This window comes from Alexandromys fortis, unplaced genomic scaffold (assembly GCF_014885135.2).
Source record: "Alexandromys fortis isolate MF-2015 unplaced genomic scaffold, M_Fortis_MF-2015_v1.1 scaffold_10, whole genome shotgun sequence".
NCBI lineage: Eukaryota > Metazoa > Chordata > Mammalia > Rodentia > Cricetidae > Alexandromys > Alexandromys fortis.
In genome coordinates this window covers 21,099,895-21,118,078 of record NW_026067895.1, presented here as the reverse complement: position 1 = coordinate 21,118,078, position 18,184 = coordinate 21,099,895, and the positions used below count along the sequence as shown (strand labels likewise).

Here is an 18,184-nt window from a genome sequence, read left to right as displayed (position 1 = left end):
AAAAAAAAAAAAAAATGCATATGTAGGTAATGCTAAATAATTGCAGATAGGTAGTGTGCAAATCAATAACCTGCTTTTCACTGACAATACAGTACTACTTGCTGAAAGTTCAAATGAGCTGCAGGCCATGGAAAATAGAGTGGTGGAAGTAAGTGAAAACCTTGGTATGAATAAACATCAAGAAGATTTAGATACAACACAAGATTTAGAAGGGCACACAAGGATTTTGCATTACAATAAAGAATCAGAACCTCAAACAAACTGTCAAGCTTTGTCTATCTGGGAGGAAACCTCAGTTCAAAGGAGGGAATTCTTTCAGAGATAAAGAGCCGGAGAGGGACAGCAAGGGTTACATTCCAGGCACTAGAAAAGGTTTGGTCAGCCAGAGACATAAAGGCAACAACGGCGCAGGCCTTTAATCCCAGCACTTGGGAGGCAGAGGCAGGCGGATCTCTGTGAGTTCAAGACCAGCCTGGTCTACAAGAGCTAGTTCCAGGACAGGCTCCAAAACCACAGAGAAACCCTGTCTCGAAAAACAAAAAAACAAAACAAAACAAAAAAACTACCACAAGTATATGAGACCTTGTCTTGAGCCCTCTTTACAACTCCAAAACCTGAACAAAAAACTGCTCCTAGAACAGCGGCTGAATGTGCTTGAGGTGGCATGTCTCAGGAGGATTCTAGGAGTCACACAAAGAGATAGGCTGTGCAACAAGGACGTTAAGGAACATCTCCAGCTACATAAGGAAGTAAATTACAGGATATGTCAACAGCGCTTCAGATACTTTGGCCATGTCATGAGAATGAATGATGGGCAGATAACCGAAGATAGCATTGCTTGGAGGAGTGCACGGGATAAGGCGAAAAGGCCCAAAAAACACTGGATAGACAGCGAATAGTTATTATTACCAGGTAATTATTTTAAATTGTATGACAGATGGTGGCTGAAAAATAAGAAACATATTTTGGCTTACTTCCACCACTCTATTTAGCACGGCCTGCAGCTCATTTGGACTTTCAGCAAGTAGTGCTGTATTGTGTGTGAAACACAAGTTATTGATTTGCACACTACCTATCTGCATGCCTATCTCCTCATCCTCCAAGGCTGTTGCTATTAATTCCAGAAACATATATATGTTTATATATTCTAAAGGTTATTTTACTTTAACTAATACTAATTCTTAATAAGACAAGCTTCTAATAGAAATGGGTTAATTTAAATGTAAAGAGTTAGTTAGTAATAAGCCTGAACTATAACCAAGCAGTTTGTAATTTAAAAGAAAAAAAAAAAAAAAGACAAGCCTCCTTAGGCACTTCTCTGGGAACTGAGACGTTTTTAGTTTCCAAGCTCTTCCAAGGTGAACATGCCGGTGTAGACTGAGGAATGAGATGTCTCTTTCTTGTTTTCCAAGTCACCCAGCTACAACATTCCTCCTCCTCCAAGATTTTCTGAGATTTTCAAGAACCAGAAGAGCTGAACTGCCTGGAGCTCTTCAGAAGTTAGGAACGACTCAAGTGTGCTCCAGAGACCAACAGCAACAGCAGCAGAAAATGCAAACTTCCCCAAGACCCATTAAATCCAAATCTATGTTTCAAGAAAGTCATCTAGATTCACAGAGCTTAACCCCTCCCCTCACCCCAGTTTGGATTTAGCTTGACGGTGAATTGAGTTAGAATTTACTGTACTTGTGTAAGTCTTTCTCATGTAAACAGAGCACCAGTCAGAGGAAACAGAAAGTGAAAAGGGTACTCCTTTCCAGGAGTGGCTGGAAACCAAGCAGAAGCAAACAATGAGAAATGAAAGGAGTATAAGGTAAATAACCTAAATACATACATCTAATTGGTAGGTACTCCTACACAGGGAGGGGCCAAATTCACTGTAAAATATGACACTAAAATAAACCCTATTTAATAATTTTAAAATTATATTTATTTCAATTACCTCCAAGTAAATACTTTGATGAAGGTACCACAGTACCCTGCAGACACTCAAGATATTTACATTCTTCTCTTGAAAGTCAAATAGGCTTCAAGGGACACTTGCTAGATTAAATAAAACAGGAATCTTAAGAGCACGCTTACCAGTATCAGGATAGATATACCTGCAGACACGCAGACACACAGGTAATATCTCTGTAATCAGAATAGCTACCTAGTGATCTAATAATAAAATCAACAACTTTATATTTTACATATTTAATCTGGAACTTGAAAAAAAAGAATAGTCTTGTGCCCTCAATTTATTCAATTTCCAGCAAAATGTATCCATTTACAAGGTTGAAATAACAAAGCTTTCTGGCGCAGCTAAAGTAACCTCGTGCCTAATTCTAGAGCACTACTGATCATACAAAAAAAGTTTCCTTCCCAACTATTCTCAGAGGAAGATCTGAAGATAATGAACACATACCAAACAGATAAAAGAAAATAAGTTAAGAGAAATTAAATCACATTATAAAGAGCAATATTTGGGCAATATAGATTTAGGTGAAAAAGAAAGCTGGTAAGGTAAGTTTATTTCTATAACTTTCTAGTCTACAGATACTTTTGACGATCATCTCAAACACTCAGTTTTCCTGTCTTATTGGATTTGTTTTTGAAGTCATAATACTAATGATTTCAATTTCTATGAAATTTAAGAACATATGAATTAGTCCTCTTTACAAAAAAAAAGAAACCTTACATCTTTCAGCTGCATTTCCTTTTCATGAATGCTGCTCATTGATGAGTTGAAGCAGTTTGCAGTCCCGCTCTGTAAATAACCCAATACTAGTTAACATCATCCACTTAACAATACAAGTTTCATTATATTTAGTTCCATAAAAATACAAACCATTTCTCAAGGCAACCCAAACACCCCTCTATCTACTGCTGAGCCACTAGGCCAGGTGAGAATCACCAGAGGATTACAGCCAGAACTAAACTCCCCAGGAAAGCTGCTAAGCTACAGTTCTCAACCTGTGGGTCAAAGCCCCTCTGGCAAACCTCATCTATCTCCAGAAATATTTACACTATGATTTATAACAATAGCAAAATTACAGTTATGAAGTAGCAATGGAAATCATTTTTTATGGTTGGGGGAGTCACCAAAACATGAGGTTGCAGTGTTAGGAAGGTTGAGAACCACTGTCCTAAGCGATCTGGAAACCCTGAGACTTCAGATCTAATTTTACTCTGAGATTTTTGGGATCCCACAATCCTCAAAACAACCTTTAGTGCATATAAGTAATCCACTTAGTTTTCACCAAAAGGAGACAAGCAACTAGTCTATTTTAAAGAAATAAATCAAACTGTCAAATATAAAAAGTTTTAGTATAAGTTGAGTACTCCTAAACTGAAATGGGATGGGACCAAACTCTAAATGTGAAATTCACCTTTTCTTTCCCTTCTTCCTTTCTTTTTTCTTAAAGACAGGGTTTCCTGTGTAGCCCTGACTGTCCTGGAACTCACTCTGTAGATCAGGTCAGGCTGGCCTCAAACTCAGAGATCTGCCTGCCTCTGCCTCCCAAGTGCAAGGTGTGTGCCAGTACTGCCAGGCCGTTTGTTTGTTTGTTTCTTTTTTTTTTTGGGCTGTCGCCGCCATGGGTGGGTCACTAGTCTAGGGGTTGTAACCCACCCTGCAGCTAGTTATTCCAGGGTCACGGAGGGGTGCTACCTGGAAGGGAATGAGCTAGGACAGAAGAAGGATGCCAAGCAGATTTGTCAAAGCCTCCTCTTATTAGGGTCATGGTTGCTGCTTATATAGCCCCTGAAGGGTAGGGAAACTGGACTCTTGCCGCGTGTTCCAGGTCACGTAGGCCAGGTTACATTCGGACAGGTAGGCCAGGAAGTCACAAGTTGCCACACCTGGTTCCCTGGATAGCTGGAATGTGAGGCGCGTTCCGCTAACATATAAGTTAATTGGATGTGGGGCAGGTTCTCTCAATAGAACATAATTATGGGTGTGAGGTTCTCTGCAGACTCCCCAAGGTGATGGTTCCTGTAATGATTTTTAGGGGGGAAATGGCTCCTGACATTGGGGATGGTGGGGGGGGATTGTGACAGGGTTTCTCTGTAGCTTTGGAAGCCTGTCCTGGAACTAGCTCTTATAGAGCAGCCTGATCTTGAACTCACAGAGATCCGCCTCCATTTGTTTCATATACACATAACCTGTAGACAATTTTATACAAAATGTTTAGTGTGCTTAGATTCTGGCTGTGACAGTTATGTGAGGTCAGGTGTGCAATTTTCCACTTGATAACATTCAAGGAGTTTCAGATTTGGGAGACCATAATATTAATTAGTAATATTCAAATAGATTTCATGGAACCCAAAACATAATTTCATAATAGCTTTCCTTTCTTCATTCTCCCATAGAGTAAAAGAGAAAAAGCAGGTGTGGCTATAATCCCATACTAACTAGCAGTCTAAAAAATCCTGCTTTTCAGGGCTTGGGAGGATTTTGGTGTTTCTCCTAAGCATCCATAAGGAAAGTCTTGTGTGGACACTGGGTTGTTTGGGAAGGCTGAAGAGCCTTTAGGGGTGGATGGAGAAAGTGGATCACTAGGGTCAGCCTTGAAGCTTTCTAGGGCTCCACTTTTGGTTCTCCCTCTGCTTCCTGAGTAATGGAACCATCTGGCCTCTGTTCTTGCTGCCATGCCTTCCTCACGATGATGGACTATAAGCCAAAACAAACCTTCCTCCCTTAAACACAGTAACAGAAAAAGTAACTCACACAGCATCACACCCCTGAGAAATCACAGCTCAAACTTACTCTTTTTTTTTTTTTGATTTTTCGAGACAGGGTTTCTCTGTGGTTTTGGAGCTTGTATGGATAGTTTGTTAGTAATATTCAAATGCCAAAAAGGATCAAAGATTTGGTCGATAAGCAAGCACTTAGTATATTCCAGGCTTTCTGCAAGGCACCTGTCAATCATTATCTTATGGAACCATCAGGGTTCTTAGTCCGGTTTCACTGATGTGAAATCAAGGCTTATAAAAGGAGACTGACCAGCTCGAGCACTGTCTCTCAGGCCAGAGAGGCTAAGGGAATTACATGATGTCAGCTGGCAAAACCAAGATTGAGACTCAGATGGGTTTTTTTTTGTTTTATGATTTATGTATTTATTATATACACAGTGTTCAGCCTCCATGCCTGCAGGCCAGAAGAGGGCACCAGATCTCATTACTGATGGTTGTGAGCTACCATGTGGTTGCTGGGAATTGAACTCAGGACCTCTGGAAGAGCAGTCCATGCTCTTAACCTCTGAGCCATCTTTCCAGCCCCCGACTCAGATGGTTTTTACACAGATCCGTGTTCATTCTACAATATAGTTCCTCTCAAACAAGAGGGAGAGAAAATGTATGTGCAGTTAGGGAAAATATATTTGGTTAATGGTTTATCTCAAATATGAAAACCAAAAACTTAAACCTAATGTTTATATAATACAAACTATTGAAGTAAAATCTCAGCAAAATCTTTTTTGACTTTTATAGCTACAGCATGGACTGTCTTCTTAATATTTATTTGGGTGAACCAATTATGCGAGTGCAGGGAACCACAGTATTATTTATGGAAGAAGACTCAACTAAAAAAAAAAACAAAAAGAAGTGATCTGTAGGTACACTAATGTGTTGCACCATTTCACAAACACTAAAAAACTCATTCTTCTCTGGGTGGTGGTAGCACATGCCTTTAATCCCAGCACTCGGGAGACAGAGGCTGGTGGATCTATGTGAGTTCTGAGTTTGAGACCAGTCTGGTCTACAGAGCCAGTTCCAAGACAGCCAGAGCTACATTGAGAAACCCTGTGTGGAAAAACAAAAACAAAACCTCATTCTTCCTAAGAATGATAAAGGGTAGCAGACAGGAAAACACTCTGAATAAAGGAAGTCTCGGCACCTGTGACAGATGGAGAGTGCAGGCTTTGCTTTCCAGTTCAGAAAGTCTTTTCATCGTGGCGGACAATTGCTCTTTCAGGACATCTGTCTCTTTGGATAAGGACTCCAACAAATGCTGCTTCTTCTCACATTCCTTCGTTTTCTCTTCCAGCTGCTCGAGCAATGAGGAGGAACTATATCTTGCCTTTAGCTGATCTTTGAGTCTCTGTATTTCTTTGTCCTTCTCTGTGAGGTAATAAACGTTCTTCTCTCTCTCAGCTTCAAGAACTTGAATTTTCTAAACAGAAACTAAGAAGACTCTTAGAACTCAGCCAGATCAAGCATCCAGCTATACGATGTAGTTCCATAAGCATTAATGAAGTATTTACTACACAGCAAATTTGATTTTATGATATCAGGACCAAGACCATAAGCTGAAGCTCAGTGCTAAGCTCAGACAGCTCAAAGGCAGGCATCACCAGCTGTGCTCTAGTTAGAACGTACACACACTGAAGAGGCAGAGAGAGGAAAACCGGCTATGTCAAGGGTGGAGGGAGGAGGCTAAATCAATGCTTATCACATTGCTGCAGCAAAAGGGAAAGAGCCAAGAGAAAGATGATAAACACAACCGTCAGAATGAATAGGCTAACAAGGCAGCCAATATGAATGATAAAATGGGTTTCTAAACTTTTACGAGGAAACCTGAACACTAATCTTTGAAATGAATAAACAATTCAGGATATTGTAAATGCATAGATTTGATTTTCTTTTAAATTTAGTGAACTAACCAAAAATATAAAAGATAAAATAAAATCATGTAATATTTGAGAAAATATTTTCTCTTCAACTATAGTAAAAAAAAAAAAAAGTGAAAATGGCACAGTATCCTTCCAGTATGCCAAAACATGGAAACAGAACACACAATTCCATGTTATAAAGCCCATAAAAATTATAAATGTTAAGTCAGTATGTTTTGCAATCTTAAACACAGCATGCTATGGTTTGCATATGATCCCTCAAATGTACTTAACTCTCAAAGCAACAATGTTAGAGGTGATGGGGTCATTAGCGCAGACTTCATAAGTGGATTCATTGTCATGGATCACTTATCAGTCAAAATGAATTCACCCCTGGTCCGCCATATACTTCCTAAGCCTGCCTGGCCTTCTTCTGTGTGACAACAGAGCTTGAAGACCCTTATTACCAGATGCTCTGGGCTTTTGGATTTTGGAGGTAAGTCAATCTCTCTCTCTCTTTCTCTGTCTCTGTCTCTAATTACCCGGTCTTTAGCATCATGTTATAACAACACAAAACAGACTGATATTGTATAACAAACTTTATCAAGACTATTAATATAATTAAGGTAAATTATCAATAAGTTACATGATGAATGCCAGATTAGTTTATTAGTTTGTTTTAAATATTTGAAAAAAATATGTTAAGTGTAATGGCACATGACTATAATCATAGCACTTAAAGGTGAAGGCAGGGGAACCAGAAGTTTAAAGTCATCCTCAGTTAAATAAGTTCCAGACCAACCTGGGCTACGTGAGACCCTATCTGAAAAAGCAAAACAACAACCAAAATGTGAGGATCTGGGTCTGGAGATTAGGCTCAGCAGTTAAGAGTATTTGCTGCTTTTGCAGAGGAACCATATTTAGTTCCCAGCACCCATATCGTAGCTTAAAACTATCCAAACTCCAATTCCAGGGGATCCTGTGCCTTCTTCTGACCTCTGTAGGTACCAGGCACACATGTAATACACAAACATACCTGCAGGGAAAACACTCATACACATAAAGTAAATCTTTTTACAGTGAGGGAAAAAAAAAACAGATCACAAGATCACAGAAATTAAAGGTACAAAACTATTAATCACAATGTATTATTTCTGAAACAATTTAATATCTGATAATCTCAAAACACATACTCAAGAACATTTTAAAAGAGAGAATTAAGACAGGTGGTGATGGTGTATGCCTTTAATCCTAGCACTTGGGATGCAGAGTCAGGTGGATCTCTGTGAGTTCAAGGCCAGCCTGGTCTACAAAGCAAGTTCCAGGGTGGCTAGGGCTGTTACACAGAAAAACACTGTCTCGGAAAAAAAAAAAAAAAAAGAGAGAGAGAACTAATAATAACTAAAGTTGCCTAAAAGTTGGTAAAATCAAAGTAGGAATTTAAGACTCCAAATTCAAGATCAATTTTCTAGAACTAAACAAGAACAAGAATAGGAATGTAGCACCAGAGAGCCAATAGTTGCTTTCTAGAGTGTATGTATCCTTAAAGGAGTCTACGACCATTTACCTCCAAAAGTCTGCATTTCTCTTTCTCAGTCGCTTTTCCTTTCCCACTTGTGATTTCATCCAGAGATGTTTTAAAGGCTGCGATTTCTCCCTTAAACTTCTCTAGTGCAGTGTCAGATTTGGAGCTGCTAGGCCTTGATCCCCACTTGCTTTTAATTAAATCTTTCGGGCTTCTGGAAGACATCTTTGAAATGATCTATGAAAAACAAACAAATATTTTAAATTCAACTGCATTTGAAGTCTGAGTTTTAACTTTTACATCTCAGATCTGGAAGAGGCCTTATAGCCTATTTGTTCTAAATAGAAGTGATTTATCTAAATCAGTGGAACATTTCTGGGGTGTTGTAGTGAATCTTTTTTTTTTGAGACAGGGTTTCTCTGTAGCTTTGGAGCCTGTCCTGGAACTAGCTCTTGTAGACCAGGCTGGTCTCAAACTCAAAGAGATCCCCCTGTCTCTGCCTCCCGAGTGCTGGGATGGATTAAAGGTGTGCACCACTGATGTGGAATTTCCCTCTGTATGCTGTGATTACCATGAATAAAGAACCACTTTGAGCTGAGAGCAGAGCAGGGCGAGGCAGAGCATAGTTAGGCAGGAGGGACTGAACTGAATGCTGGGAGAAAGAAGGGCAGAGTCAGAGAGAAGCCATGGAGCCACCAGAGATAGCCACTGGAAACTTTACCCGGTAAACCACAGCCATGTGGTGATATACAGATTAATAGAAATGGGTTAAATTAATATAAGAGTTAGCCAATAAGAAGCTAGAGCTAATGGGCCAAGCAGTGATTTAATTAATACAGTTCCTGTGCGATTTTTTTGGGATGAAATGGCCAGGACCAACAAACAGCCTCCTCCTACATGCCACCACTGCCCAGTGTTGCAGTGAATCCTCTAAAAAGGGAACTATCCACTTTCCAGAGATATGACAATTCACCACTATGCCTGGCAATGTTTTTGAAAGTTTTTGTTTAGAATTAATGGGAGGGTCTTTAGACCTTACATTTTCAAAGAGATCTACCCAAAAACAAAAAGCTGGTGGTAATCTAATTTTGAGTTTATGAGCATTAAAAATCATTAACATGTGTCCTCTGTTTTAGAAGGAATGTCTAGTTAAACTCTTGTCTTAATAGCCTTTTGAGAGTATGGCGGGAAGAAATGAGGAAATCCAACCTGAGACATTCGTTAAAAAAAGAAAAGAGGTATAATGGGCAGAGATTTGGGGATGAAAGGAATTAAGGAGCCAAATGAAGTAAGAACATAGATGACAGTTTAGAAGCATATATATAGTACTAACTCTAAACAGGCAAATGTATAGTAAAATACACTGTACACATAGTGTAGAAATAGCTCTTCAAGCTGGGCGGTGGTAGCGCACGCCTTTAATCCCAGTACTCAGGAGACAGAGGCAGGCTGATCTCCGTGGGTTCGACACAGCCTGGTCTACAAAAGCTAGTTCCAGGACAGCCAAGGCTGTTACGCAGAGAAACCCTGTCACGAAGACACAAAACCAAAAACAAAATAAAACAGCTCTTCATTAAGGAGGTTAGAAGGAGGTTAGAAAACAAGCCAACATTTTTCCACCTTGTACTGTCCTGAGATGAAAATGATGGCAGTGTGATTAAGAAATCTAAAGCAAGATGAGACCATTAAAGCATTCAACTACTATAGAGCCAGGCATGGTGCAAGCCAATAATTATAGCACTCAGGAAGTGGAGGGAGGACGACCAGGAGTTCAAGGATAGCCTCATTTGCATATGAGTTTGAGGGCTGCCCGGGCTGCACAGACCTGTTTAAACAAACAACATCAAATTACTACAAAGCCTATTTACCAGGTAACCTAATAGGGACTGGATATAAGCTGTTTAAAGCAACAGGGGGAGAGGAGACAATGGTCTCTGAAGCCAGGAAGCCTTCAGCACAGTGAGGCAGGCAACAGCAATACAGCAACAGAAGCACAGATTCCCACATTCCCAAACTGTAATAAACACTAAGAGGACATAATGGGTTCATAGAAGCTACTGATAAAAACAGGGAGATCTGTTTAGGGTGGTCAGCATGAGGTCGTCCTGTGTGAAAACAGCCTAAAAATATACAACTGTGTAGACTAAGTTAAATAAAATCTGTATCAAATCGTTCTTCCTTGATTTTTGGCACATTAGCCCTTCAAAAACTAAGTAAGGTAGCTAGTACAATCTGCTGAGGTAAATTCAGTTATGCCTTAGGAATCTGCAACCACAAAAGCTTTTCCCTGTGCTTCTTGATGTCACAGGGAGGCCTTGATACCCTGGGTTGGCAGAAAGAAAACTACCAAGTCATTGAGACAAGGATAGAAGAAATACAGATCAACACAATTTGAAAGAACCTTCGCGACATTTGCTACCTTTTGTTTTTTTTTTTTGTTTGTTTGTTTGTTTGTTTTTCGAGACAGGGTTTCTTCATAGCTTTTTGGTTCCTGTCCTGGAACTAGCTCTTGTAGTCCAGGCTGGCCTCGAACTCACAGAGATCCGCCTGCCTCTGCCTCCCGAGCGCGAGCGCTGGGATTAAAGGCGTGCGCCACAACCGCCCGGCTGCTACCTAACTTTTGGAGAGGCATCCTAAATGATTAGTGTTCCTGATTCTGGTCTAGCCTGAGCTAGCCCACTTCTCCCCTGCTCCTACCTAGTTCTCCCACCTTCTTTTCCCAGTATCTATTATTCCATTCATTCATAAAGTTCCATTCAGGGACTCTCTAGTCCTAGAGGCATCTTCTTCAGGAGACCCTCTCTGAACTCTAGGGGTCGCAGAATTCACCGCACATACACTTACACCTGCTACTAACATTTTTTTTTCAGTCAATAATTGTTCAAAAGAACTATATTTTATTTATTTATTTACTTGTCATCCAAAAGCTTAAAGGCAGATGCTAGAAAATCTCTGACTGACTGGGCTGAAGGGACCTAAGCCATTCTGGTCAGGAAGAGACCAAAGAAGGATTTCCACCCACCCAGTAAATCGCACCATTTATCTATGAGGGGGACAGGGAAGAGACAGGAAAATAAAGATTGCAAAGAGAAGCGCTCGCTAACAGCAAAAACCAAACCCACGAGAGAGCCGCTTCGGGCTACTGGGCTCTCTCTCGACGCCTGTGTTAAGAAGTGATAATACCGCAAAGCCGAAAGGAATCGAAAGGAGGACGGTCGACGACGACAGGCACCCAGCGTGGTGTCCCTCAGAAAACGAGCATCAACTCCGGCGAGCCGAGACCGAGTCCTGCGGCCGTGATCTGCCCACGGACGCCGCCTCCTGTGCGGTTCAGTCCGGCCCTGAGGCTGCGGGTCGCGGCTGTCCTCCCCACCCTCCTCTGCCGAGGCTGGGCTACTCAGTACCTCAGACCAAACACACCGTCCGCGTCGCTGCGTCAGACCCCCTACAACTCTCCAGCCCGGACGCCGCTTCCGGGAGTTTGAATCCCGCGGCTGCGGGGCGGGACACGTCACTGCCGGCCGGGCAAAGGGCGGGGCCGCAATCTGGGGGCAGGCGGGAGAGGGCGGGGCCTACAATCTGAGCGAGGGCGAGGCGGGGCCTGGGAGTCGAGGGACAGGGGAGAGAGGGCGGGCCCAGGAGCCTGAGGGCGGGGCCTGGGAGTCGAGGACGAGGGGGGAGGGCGGGCCGAGGGGCCTGAGGGCGGGGCCTGGAGTCGAGGACGAGGGGGGAGGGCGGGCCGAGGGGCCTGAGGGCGGGGCCAAGGGCAAAATCGGCCGCCCAGTTAATTCTGGGGCTGCCTGCTTTTCTCTGCGGGTTCTGACACTGCTGTTTCCCATAGGACAAGCTCTGTGACCCTCGTCTGGGAATGACTAGTGTTCTGTGTTCTGTGTGCTGTGAGCGTCAGTTTCTCTCTTTGTAAGACAGAGCCCTCCACCTCCGGGATAACTGGATTCCCCAGCGAAGCTTAGCTTCCCACTTTCAAAGTCAGGGGCGGAGCAGTGCGCTGATAAACTCTCCCAGTTTGAAAACGGATTGAGATTGCAGGCGGTTGCGCCTTTATTGGTCAAGTCTGGTTCTTTGTTGGCTTCCTTAGGACTTTATTGTTTGTTAGGGCGTGTCTTCCTTAGTCCCAGCGGGAGCGCACCACAAGTTTACAGCGGAAAAATACTCTGCCTGGCGGTGGTGGCGCACCTTTAATCCCAGCTCTCGGGAGGCAGGGGCAAGCGAATCTCTGTGAGTTCGAGGCCAGCCTGGTCTACAAGCGCTAGTTCCAGGACAGGCTCCAAAACTACAGAGAACCCCTTTCTCGGGAAAAATTTAAAAAAAAAAAAAAAAAAAAAAACTCCAAAAAAAGAAAAAAGAAAGAAAAGAAAAATGCTCAGTAACAAAACATCCTAGGAAGGTTATGTAGTACAAGGGTTAACTATCTCATAGTGTGACAGAGGGTTAAACGACAGGATCCATGGGGAATGCTTAGGGTCTAACAAATGCAGTATGCTAAATAAAAGGTAGCAAAACCTCGTGTTATTGAATGAAGTGGATGAGAAACCATGTAAGGAATTTCGTTTTTTTTTTTTTAAGCTGGAAAATGGCAATCCAAGAAACTCGAATTCTCTAATCCTAGAGGGTTCTGCTTCCTCCTGCCTGAAGTCTATGGAACCATAAGGTGGCATGCTAGAAGGCGGCAAACAGGCTTTTGCCTTTCCTCGGCCATCTTGCCCCCGTCCTCTTTTTCAAGGGAAGTTATGTGGGCCCCAAACAGGTGGAGTCGCCAATAGCCCAGTGTTCCAAAGAGTAACCCGTTGTGGTGTGCTGCCTGTGCTTCCTTCCGCAAGCCACAAGGAATACAGTTCAACGCTTCTGTGCTGATTACAATGGCAGGTGTGGTTATCGCTGTGACCAGCTTTTCAGGCAAGCACCCTTTCTGACAAATTGACTGTAGTGACATTTTAGTTATATTTTAATAAATAAAGACTGCCTGAAGATCTGAGAGTAAAACAGTCCCACTGGTCAGCCTTACAGACCAGATTATAGTAACACACACCTTTACTCTCAATAGCCATAATGGCCACACCTTTAATCCCAGTAGCCGCACTCCCGTTGCCAAAGAAACTGGGCAGTGCTTGCCTTTAATCCAAGTCCTAGGGAGGATTATAAAATGGAAGGAAAGAACTCCCAACACACAGTCTCACTCTGAGATTCCTGGAGACAGGATCAGGGCCATCTCAGACTGAGGTTGACGTAGCCAGCGGCTGACAGTTTTGCTTTTCGGATCTTCAGGGTGAACCCCAATTTCCTACCCTTAGGTTTTATTAATCGTGCTTCATTTGACCCCTCCTAACTTGGGACTAGGGAGTGCTGGGGGGGGAGGGGGGAGTCTGAGTTTCTAGCTAACTTTAGTGAGCCGGAGACCTGCAGAAGGTGGATTTCAGTGGGCAGCTAATTCTGGACAGTGCAGAAGAGGGACTTGGTAACTGTGTATGCTTTCGTTTCCAGGAAACAGTTCTCTTCATATTTGTGTCAGATGGAGGGGCTAGGGGTGGGAGAAAGTTTGTCAAAATGAAGTCAGGATATGAATATTGGCTGTCCAGACTCCGGATAAGAGGCAAAATTAGAATCAAGTGTGGGGGTGTCACACACACACACACACACGGCGGGGGGGGGGGGGCTTTAAAGTCAAATGGGAAGCAGAGCATAGGGGAGTGTGGAAGGAATGGTGGGGAGAGAGTAACAAGCACACTCTGGGACTGACACCTGGTGCCCCGTGGGTCCTGTGGGACCAGGCACTGCAATTCTACACCCGCCCTGGGGGACCTTGGTTCTGTTGGGAGCTGCCCCATGAACAGGGACTACTGAGAGAGAGGAGCAGACTGGAGGGTCATTGTGAGGCTGGCTCAGTTGATTCTGTAAAGGCGGTCGTTGGTTCTAGACTTAGACAGTCATGGAGCGTCAAGCAGCTGGCTGTTTCCATAGCATCTCAAGGTGATCGCATTCTCAAGGTGGTGCTGACAGATCCTGCAGGGCTATTCTAGGATAAGGATTCAAAACTCATCTTTATTCATGGATGGAGAAAAATGGGACAGACGGCAGAGAAAGTCTCTATCTCAGCAGGAGAGCACATTTTCTGCCCAGTAGGAAACTTAGAAAACAAACAGCCCCGAAGGCTGCTGGATGGAAGGCCTCAGACTAGTAAATCTAAATCTGGAGGCTGTTTTGATTTGAAGGGTTGCATCTTCCAAAGGGTCTTCCATGAATCAACAGGACGCTGCCTGATGGCAGGCCTCCACGTCTCACAGAACCTTCTGGCACAACTCCCGGTGCTCTGTCCAACATGGCGGCGCTGGCCACCTCTCCTGATAACCGCTTGGGATGTGGCTGCTGTGAGTGAGAAACTAAGTCTTGAATTTTACTTAATTTTGTTTTAGAACTGACACCTAATTCCATTATTAGAAAGGAGTGGGGCATTTTCTTTGATTGATGACTGATGTGGAAGGGCCCAGCTCACCGTGGGTGACACCATTCCAGGGCTGGTGGCTCTGGATGATGAAGAAAGCAAGCTGAACACACTATGAGGAACAAGCCAGGAAGCAGAACTCCTCCATAACCTCTCATAACTTCCTGCCTCAGTGAGGTCCTGCCCTGGCTTCCCAGAATGATGAGGTTCAACATGTAAGATGAAATCAACCCTTTCCTCCCATGCTGCTTATGACCATGGGGTTTGATCGCACTAATAGAAAGTCTAAGACACAGACCCTACTGGCCTACAGAGGGCTGGAGTTCTTGGGGATGAGAGTACCTTTCTACCAGTGTGTTCTCTAGTGTCTTCAAAATGACACGTCCTCCAGGAACCTAGCGGTAGGACGTTGTGAACTAATATTTTTGTACACATATCAACAACCAGCTGCAGATGGAGGAAGGGCTCAGAGAGCCCTACTCCTTCTCGATGGACTCTTTGCTTCTGATAGGTTTGAAGACAGGAAGTTGTGTGTCTACTGGTGGCTCCACCAGGCTTTAATGGAAAGTCCTCATTCAGATGGCTCTGTTTAAACTAGATGATCACAAAAATAAAAGTCCTAAATCTAGGAAAGGAGAAAGGAAGAGTTGACAAGAGTGAAAATGGTATCAGAAAAGGTTGGGGAGCTGGGTGGTGGTGGCATAAACACACCTTTAATCCCAGCACTCTGGAGGCAGAGGCAGGTAGATCTCAGTTCAAGCCTAGTGTAGTAAGGAGGGCCTGCTTGTTAGTCCGGTCTGCCCGGCTAGCTCAGCCCTGAAATAACCACACAGAAACTATATTAATTAAAACACTGCTTGGCCCATTAGCGCTAGCTTCTTATTGGTTAACTTTTATTTTAATTTAACCAATTTCCATTAATCTATGTATTGGCACATGGCTGTGGCTTACCAGCAAAGCATATCTATCTCCTGCGGTGGATCCATGGCATCCCCTCACTCTGCTTTCTTCCTCCCAGAATCCAGTCCTGTCTTCTCTGCCTACCTAAGTTCTGCCCTATTAGGCCAAGGAAGCTTCTTTATTCATTAACCAATGCAAGCAACACACAGAGGGGACTCCCACATCAGCCTGGTTTTCAAAGTGAGTTCCAGGACAGCCAGGACTAAGCAGAGAAACCCTGTTTTGAAAGCAAAGCAAAACACAACAAAACAAAAGCAAAGAAAGAAAGGAAGAGAGAGAGAGAGAGAGAGAGAGAGAGAGAGAGGATGGAGTGGTGAGAATGTAATCAGAATGCATTATTTACATGTATGAAATTGCCAAAGAACTAACTTAATAAATAAAAATCAGGGTGATTTTTTCAGAGGATAAAAACACCCTTCATGCTGCACAGTGCTGGTACACACCTTTAATCCCAGCATTTGGGAGGCAGAGAAGGTGATCTCTGTGAGTTCGAGGCCAGCCTGGTTTACAAAGCGAGTTCCAGGATAGGCTCCAAAGCTACAGAGAAACAATGTCTTAAAAAAAAAAAAAAAAAAAAAAAAAAAAAAAAAAAAAAGCCTTTCACATGTCTGGCACCCCTAGTGGCTTGTGCAGTGTGACATCCTCTGTCATGACATTGAGGGTTGTTAAGTGGTAACATTTATGCTGTATTCGTTTTTAGAGACATGTATTTCACAGTAAAAGGAGAAAAACACTTAAAATTATTCTTTTCTAAACGCCACTTAGACTTTCTGTGGCCACCAAATACAATTCTTTCTGTAACTCCCGACTTTGTATAAGAATTTGAGAAACGTTCTGAGATAAAATTCTCTTAAGTTTAGTACTACTTTCCCAACACACTTGCACTGTCTGCTTCCAGTTGGTTCTTGATTGTATGCCAGAAGCAAAAATAGGTTCTATGTTTTTCACAGTCTGGTCTGGCCATTCTGAAACACAATGATCTGATTTACCAACCTGCATTAACAGTAAGACTGTGGAAATTATGAAATTCTAGCAAGACAACTGTGGTTTTCTACATGCTTCCTGTCAGGTCCTACAGGGCTTGCGTCTTACAACACACATCTACTTATATCTGTTTACAAATAAGGACATGGAAGGAGAGAGGGGCTAAGAACTTTTCCCCATGATGTAGCTCTCGAAAGTAGTAAAGGACGTCTTATGTGCTCTAACCGTCAGGATGCATAGCCTTACAACACCCTCTTCAGGAGCAGACAGTGTATACTGACAACAGTGGACAGCCCCTTCTCCATTTCCACGAAGACTTTTATCTTTCCGTGACCCACAGAAACTAGGATCCTACTTTCGAAGTGTTCCTAGAGCGAATCTGTTGGGAAGGAAAGGGACCAAAGATAGTGAAATCTGTATAATCTGTTTCTTACTTTTTTTTTTTTTTTTTTTTTTTTTTTTTCAGGTCCCGGACTTTAACTCAGCTATTCCTGCACCATGCAGTAGGGGGCGCCTCTTGGCAGCTTTTTAAAAACCCTTTAAAGTTGCGGAGGGGGCGTGTCCACCAGCGCGAGAGGAAAAGGCAAAAGCAAAATTAAACCCCGTCTAAGTAGTTTTAAAACTCCACAAAACTCGGTAAACAGTGCAAGAAGTGGTAGGAAAACAACAAATTAGATTTCCCGAGTTACTACTAAGAGACAAACAACATTCCTGTGGTTTTCCTGAACTGCCTGCCGTTCGTCCCAAATCCATCACTGTTTCATTTGCTGCACAAAATTACTTTTCGTCGTGGTGTCCTTTTTCAGGTCCACATTTTCTGAATTCATGAGCCGTGCCTGCGGCCCTGCGTGGACTCTGAGAGTGTGGATATCAGTTTACACAGGGCCTTCAGCAAATAATCCTCCAGAGCGCCCCCACCCCACCCCGCCTTCTCCACCCTCCCAGCCCTGGAGAAACCCTCCCCTAGCCTGGAGACATCCTCTTCTAGGACAGAGGGCCCAGCGCCAGCGCCCGCGTCTTCTCCGACGCTTGGCAGCAACTTGCTTTCTCTAAGAGCCATGCTTCGAGTGATTGTGGAATCTGCCACTAACATCCCTAAAACAAAATTTGGGAAACCGGATCCTATCGTTTCTGTCATCTTTAAAGGTAAGACAACGTTTTCTTCTCGCTCTGAAGCCCTTTTCTTGAAGGCGAGGCTCTTGGTTCTCGTTCTTTTCAAATCAGCAGTTGGCTGAGGGGAACTCTCTGTTACCCAGGCGGTTCCAGGTTTACCTGGGCAGGTCAGGTTCGGACCACTGCTGAGGGCAGTTAACTTGCTCTAGGGCTTTGAGACTCAGTGAATGACCGGACATTTCTGTAAACTCGTTGCGGGGAACCTCTATTTGCCACTCTCTTGAGTTCTGGTATGAAGGGCTTTGCTGGTTCAAAGTTTGTGTCCAAGGATGAGGGTGCATTTTTAAAACTTTCTCCCTTGTGAGAAATGAGTAACGGAGGAAGAAGAGGCGCGACTCATTCACTGCTAGAGGCACCTTTACACTACTAACTAGTTCGATGCTGCTTTTACTGTCCTTTGGACTTTTGGAACGTTCCGAAGCTACTCTTTCTAATGTTCCGCATCTCCAGGAGTTGGGCTGTTTGCATAATGTTCTGTAACTTTGGGATTGC

The 18,184-nt window shown here is 43.2% G+C and overlaps 2 protein-coding genes across 4 annotated transcripts in view; one reads left to right on the top strand and one right to left on the bottom strand.

Moving 5' to 3' along the window:
- The window catches only part of Cep55 (centrosomal protein 55), a 21,835-nt gene extending 10,204 nt beyond the window's left edge, over positions 1 to 11,631 (bottom strand). The window contains exons 1-4 of one of the 2 annotated variants that reach the window (XM_050157697.1): positions 11,523 to 11,631; positions 8,161 to 8,355; positions 5,879 to 6,154; positions 2,681 to 2,749 (exon numbers count right to left, since the gene is read on the bottom strand). In XM_050157697.1, the coding sequence (XP_050013654.1) occupies positions 2,681 to 2,749; positions 5,879 to 6,154; positions 8,161 to 8,343 (528 nt within the window). In that variant the 5' untranslated portion in view covers positions 8,344 to 8,355; positions 11,523 to 11,631. Of the gene's footprint in view, positions 1 to 2,680; positions 2,750 to 5,878; positions 6,155 to 8,160; positions 8,356 to 11,301 lie in introns of both variants that reach the window. The other variant, XM_050157688.1, reaches the window with a different exon arrangement.
- A 5,864-nt stretch (positions 11,632 to 17,495) lies between these two features.
- Myof (myoferlin) overlaps positions 17,496 to 18,184 on the top strand; it is a 137,485-nt gene continuing 136,796 nt past the window's right edge. For both annotated transcript variants that reach the window (XM_050157674.1, XM_050157668.1), the window contains exon 1: positions 17,496 to 17,665. In XM_050157674.1, the coding sequence (XP_050013631.1) occupies positions 17,578 to 17,665 (88 nt within the window). In that variant the 5' untranslated portion in view covers positions 17,496 to 17,577. The remainder of the gene's footprint in view (positions 17,666 to 18,184) is intronic.